The 6,209-nt window shown below is 46.1% G+C and overlaps 1 protein-coding gene across 1 annotated transcript; it reads right to left on the bottom strand.

Moving 5' to 3' along the window:
• Nucleotides 1-417: 417 nt before the first annotated feature.
• LOC117975569 (mitochondrial import receptor subunit TOM22 homolog) lies at nt 418-3,902 on the bottom strand. Its single transcript, XM_055096595.2, has one exon. It carries the CDS (start codon nt 1,454-1,456, stop codon nt 1,037-1,039), a length of 420 nt encoding a protein of 139 aa, XP_054952570.1. The 5' UTR covers nt 1,457-3,902; the 3' UTR covers nt 418-1,036.
• Nucleotides 3,903-6,209: the final 2,307 nt, after the last annotated feature.

Consider the following 6,209-nt stretch of genomic DNA (forward strand, 5'->3'; position numbering starts at 1 on the left):
TACATGAGTAAGTTCTTTAGTGGTGATTTGTGAGATTTTGGTGCACCCATCATTACCCGAGCAGTACACACTGCACCCAGTTTGTAGTCTTTCATCCCTCACTCCCTTCCCACCCTTTCCCCCTGAGTCCCCAAAGTCTGGTTTCTCTGGCCTCAAGTGGAGAATGAATGGAAGCAAGCACCTAGCTGAAGCTCCCACGGTGGCCTGGGCTCAGTTCATGCCACGTGCTCTGGAATATGCTCTATCCAGGCAGTGCCTCAACCCTCCGTCCTGTCTCCTATAACGACTATTCCCTTTACGTGCAGAACGTTCTAGTGCTGTGAAAATCTGAACACTGCTTTACAAGCTATACTTTATTTATTTATTTTCACTTTCAGTTGGAATTCATTTTTAATATTTAAATACAAAAAGTGAGCACTGGCTTTATTATTATTATTATTTACACACACAGTTCTAATAGACAAAATGTGCAGAGGAAATGAGCTCACATTTCTGTCCTTCACAGCCCTCATCTTGTGGCTAAAGCTGCAGCCGGCCTCCCTCCTGTCCAACATACATAAGGACTCACAGTGGCTGCTTTACGCTACGATTGTAATGCATTTTGTGTGTTTCATAGTGTATACACGCTCTTTTCTCTCTCTCTCTCTCTTTTTAAAGCAGTTGTTAATGGTCAGGGGTACCACCCTTCCACTAGCATCAGTTGCTACCTCACAATCAGATAGTGAGGAAATCTTCCAGTTAGGAGCAATTGATGGATAGGAGTTGGGGGGTGAGGGAGGTGGTGGCCAGGGCTGGAATAACCATTGCATGGCTGCACTCTGGCATCAGAGTGAGGAGAGAAGTAAGTCAGAAGAGCGTGGCGAGTACAGTTGCGAGTTAAGCTCTCTTTGTGAGACAATGTGAGGAGAATTCTCTCCACCAGGTTTAGATAAATCCATGTACCAAAGTTAAAAAAAAAATCAAAATAATCAGGAATTCAAACACTATTGAATTTAAAATTCTCCCACCGAGACAGCTCAAATATAGCAGTCACCATCTAGATCTTTCCAGGAAGTGAAGGAGGGCCCCTGGCATTCTTCTGGACAGCCGTGTGGCGCCGGAGACGTATCTGCCGCTGCTGCTGCTGCTGCTGCTGCTGCTGCTGCTGCGGTTGCCCCATTTGCAACTTCTCTGTCTCAAAGATGACAACAAGAACCAGAATCATGAAGAAAGAGGTTCCAATCCACAAGGCTGCCCTGGAAAACCAGTACATGTTTTGAGCCACGAAGAGGGGAGAGATGGAAAGTGGCTCTGCCCTCGGACTGGCCCCTCTCCGGAACATCTCCTTCAGGCCCCACAGCCTCTCCGACAGGGTCTCATCTGGCTCCTTGTGGTCGCCCTCATCCAGTTCCTCCTCAGTCTTTTGGGAGCAATTTATCCACCGACAGGGGTTCCCCAGCGCTGGCGTGGGAGCCATGGCTGTGACGAGCTAGACTTTAAAATATTAGCAAATTGGCCGAGCACGGTGGCTCACCCCTGTAATCCCAGCACTTTGCGAGGCCGAGGCGGGCGGATCACCTGAGGTCAGGAGTTTGAGACCAGCCTCCCCAACATGGCGAAACCCCGTTTCTACTAAAAATACAAAAATTACCCAGGCGTGATGGCGGGCACCTGTAATCACAGCTATCTGGGAGGCTGAGGCGGGAGAATCTCTTGAACCCGGGAGGTGGAGGTTGCAGTGAGCCGAGATCACGCCACTGCACTCCAGCATGGGCGACAAGGGCAAAACTCCGTCTCAAAATTAAATAAATAAATAAATAATAAGCAAATTTGGTGCTAGAAAATTTTGCATTGGAACAGTACTTCTAAATTTGAGTTTTCAAGCAAACAACAAAAGAACCCAAAACAAACAAATAAAAAACCAATCACCTAAAGGCAACAGGAAACCATTTTCATAACTTAATTTTGAAAACACCTGATAAATAAAATAATTTTATTTTATTGCATTTTTCTTTTGCCGAAGCATTACTTAAAATAAGTGAACACATATTAGCTGTCCTTTAAAATGTGCTTCTCTGACTTGTCAGTATGTTTTAGAGAATGAAAAATGAGAGAAAGTTATATTACCTAGCTATTGAAAGTTAATTTTATATTTCCAGTCCTTGACAGTATAAGAAAAACGAGAACAACAAATCAGAGTAAATAAAAATCATCTACCCATTCAAATAATCAGCACCATCAACAATTCATTGTAAGGAAATGCTTTTTTTTTTTTTTTTTTTTTTTTTTTGGTGAGACGGAGTCTGGCTCTGTCGCCCAGGCTGCAGTGTCGTGATTTTGGCTCACTGCAGGCTCCGCCCCACGGGTTCAAGCCATTCTCCTGCCTCAGCCTCCTGAGTAGCTGGAACTACAGGCGCCCGCCGGCACGCCCGCCTAATTTTTTGTATCTTTCGTAGAGACGGGGTTTCACTGTGTTAGCCAGGATGGTCTCGATCTCCTGACCTCGTGATCCGCCCACCTCGGCCTCCCAAAGTGCTGGGATTACAGGCGTGAGCCACCGCGCCCGGCCAGGAAATGCTTTCTAAAACTTCAAAAGATGGCAATATTGAAGAACCTCATTCAGAAAATAAACCGTGGCCTACAATGGGAAGAATGAGGGGTATCAGAATCATTGTTAGTCATTCAATGTGTATTTTGTACCTGCTATGCACAATAACTTTTCTCAAATATGGTTGCTGGACCAGCTTGCATTCAAATCACCTGGGAAATGTGTTCCACATGCACATTCTTGGGCCTGATTCTAGAACAAATCCAAATACCTGGGAAAGTGATCCGTAAATCAGCAGCTATAACCTATCTCAAATCACTGCAGGTGATTTTTAAATCCAGCTATGTTTGAGGACCACTGTCATGGACAAATGTGTTCTGTTACGTGAGGGGAAAAGGGGGAAATCACTTCCATGTGTCTGCCATGAAGGATTTATGATTGGCTTAGGAAGCTTACATGGAAATATGAAACCGTAAGGAAACACATCACAGCCTAGAATTGCTGACTTCAAGAGACCACCGTGGTGATTTAGCTTAATCCTTTCATTTTAAAAGTGAGCAACGCACACCAAGAAGGCTGACTCAGGTCACACACTTAGGGTGAGTGCTGGGGTTTGAATCCAGCCTCTAGTTCAGCATCTGGTCTCCTCTGTGATGGCACATAAACCACTACCCTTGCATTGCTTCAAATCCATCCAGATGCAGTTCATAGTTCTTACAAAGAGGACCAGACCAGCTTTCTACTGAAGAAGCTTAACTTTTGTTTTTAAGAGATCACATAATCTTCTCTCTTTTTCAAGTTTGAAATAAAACCATGCAAGCATTCTGCAAAGCATGTTCCTGGGAAAAGCTCATCATCTGTGGGGGTTGTTGACTAGAACATCAGCTAGGAAAAAAAAAAAAAAAAAGCTAAGGTCATCCAGGTTGGGCATGTGGCCTGTTGAGCTTCACTGGTTCCTGGAATTCTGAAGTAGTCTCCTGTAATTAATTTTTAACTTATCTAGGTCTGTTTGTTACAATAAAATTTTCTTCTTGTGGAGGAAAAAAATGAAGGGATAGGAGATTATTTCATCCTGAAAGGCTGAGGGAGTTTAATATCATTAAGAATGCAAAGTGTTTTATATAACTTAGAACCAGAGAAGAAACAAGTTCACTAGCTCATGAGGGATTTGGGCTCTAAAGAATGAAACACTTCCAGAAGCTGAGGGTTGTGACACATCAGGAACTGCTGCCAAGAGAAGAGCATTGCCATCTCCTCATGCAGGGGATTTTGGAAGACAAATGGACTATCAACTGTCTTGCAATTCTCTTGGGCTTTCTCATCCAGGACTATGGTTTTCACCATCCCCTACATTAGAAAGTCCTTCAGATCCTAATCCTCAGTCCTTACCACGATGATGATCCTACTCTTGCCTCCTGGGCTCTTGGCATAAAGAGCCCAAAGTGCCTGGGTGGCAGCTGTCAGTGGAAGTTCAGTGGGACTCTTGCTGTGTGCAGCAGCAGAAGTATCCCCCTTTGAGAGTCAGAACCTGTGACCCTACAGAGCTCAGAAGTGCAGGGACTGGAGGCAAACTACCACGCGATGTTTTTAAATTTCCAGTTGCCTTGTAGATATCTTCACTTGGATATCCCCCATCATTTCAGCCTCAGCTGGTCTAAAATCCGAAATCAAGCCCATATTTTCTCCCAACCCACTTTTCTCCTTTTAATTGGACCATCATGGTTAAAAGCATTGCTCATCCATGACACCACCAACACCGGAAGTTCCTGAATCATCTTCCACGACGTCCTCTCTGCTCACAACTTATTTGTTAACAACGCTTATAAACTTATCATATGAATATCTTTCAAGGAAAGTGTCCAGTGGGTGTTAGTGTTAGTTAAAGTCTTCTGGAATTAGTGTCACAGGCGCCTGAATGCTGCCTTTAGTTGTCTGGGCTAGGCTGAAGTGTGCAGAGCAGTGCAGGTGGCTCAGCTTGCAGCTGGCCCAGCTGGGGCTGGGGGTACCATTGCAGGTTGGGTTCCCCCTGGGAAGCAGATCCTGAGATGGAGATTTGTGTTCAAGAAAAGGATTAGGGAGCATTCTTAGAATGGATATCTGTGGGGAAAGGGAAGGAAGCAGGATCAGGAAGAGGGAGAATTCGGGCAGCAATGAAGTCACAACAAGATCTCAGCCCACCCCACAGGGAGCACTAAAGCTGGGATGGCCTTTCCGAGTTGTCCCCCAGGTGGATCTGTCATTGGATACAGGCTTCCCTGGAAAGGGGTGTGATCTTGGGTGAGGCAACTCTCTTTAGCCAAAGTCATTCTTGAAGGTGGTGACAGCTAAGAGCTATTATCAGATAATCTTCCTAACAGCTGGGTGAATGAATCCTTCCAAACTCAGGCAGGGACCCTTGTTAGGCAGCACAGTCTCCACGACAGCTCACATTTTCCCCCTTTTGGAGCCTTTTCCTTCATCTGGGTACTGGGAAGAGGTCCTTCAGCTCTCTTGTGCACCCCTTCTCCTGGGGAAAACTTAGAACAGGAATGTTGGTGGAGGGAGCCACAGTCACCACTGCTGTAGTTGGACTTGAGGCTGCAACTGCCTCATCATCTCCCTCCTCTATTTCTCATTCTGGATTCCCCTCTGCTTGTGCTTACTTGGTGGAGAGACCCAGACCTTCATCCCTGAGCTATGCAAGCACTTGTTTGCATTCATTTCTAAGGCCGTGGGTGTTGCACTTGTCCATGTACTGTACAATTGGCCAGGATTGGGGAGGTCCAATAGGTTCACCTGGGTACCAAACATATTTCTTCTTGCTCCTATTTGTAACAGCAACTTGACTTCCTCCTGATGATCAAGGTCTATTGTCTCTGTCAGAATGGAGGTCTTCTTCTTGTCTGCTGGTCCCTTGGCATAAAGAGCCTGAGTGCCCAGTGGCAGCCATAGCTGAAAGTTCAGTGGGCTTCTTGCTGTATCCATCAGTAGTTGTGTCCCTCTTTGAGAGCCAGAAACTGTTAACCTATGGAGCTTAGAGGTACAGGGACCAGAGGCAAAACTTTTCTGCAAGTTGATAAGTTGGGCCATTCCTTCTTCCACCTGTTGTTTCCTGGACCCATGTGCTATATGCTGCTCATAGGCTTAGCATGCAAACTGTGTGTTGCAGGGTGCACCCTGTCCATACAGGACATCACATCCTCATTGGCTCCTCATCTGTGCCTTTGGAAGACATTTCTGTCCATCTGTTAGGCCAGCAGCTTCAGGGCTGGATGGGATGTGAGATACCAGTGGGTCTCATGGTCATGGGGCTGCTGTCTCACCTCCTGTGCCGTAAAGTAAGGCTCTTGATGCTATGTGAGCATAATGGTACGTAGGATGTGAGAATGTGGATCAAACACTCTGGAGTCTTCAGGTAGTAGTGCTGGCTAGGGCCCTGCAAGCAAGAAAGGCAAACCCATACCAGAATGTCATCAGTTCTGCTGAAATGAATTGCCGCCACTTCCAACATAAAAGGGGCCCCATATGGCCATTTTGCTACCAAGGGGCTGTTTGGTTTCCTTGAGGGAAGTTGCCATATTGGAGGCTGGTGTTGATTTGTGTTGCGGGCAGGGTTTCCTTCAGCATGGGCAGTAGCCAGATCAGCCTTGGTGAGAGGGAGGCCATGCTGTTGGGGCCGTGCCTGACCTCCATCCCTGCCCTT

This window comes from Pan paniscus, chromosome 14 (assembly GCF_029289425.2).
Source record: "Pan paniscus chromosome 14, NHGRI_mPanPan1-v2.0_pri, whole genome shotgun sequence".
In the NCBI taxonomy this organism is placed as follows: domain Eukaryota; kingdom Metazoa; phylum Chordata; class Mammalia; order Primates; family Hominidae; genus Pan; species Pan paniscus.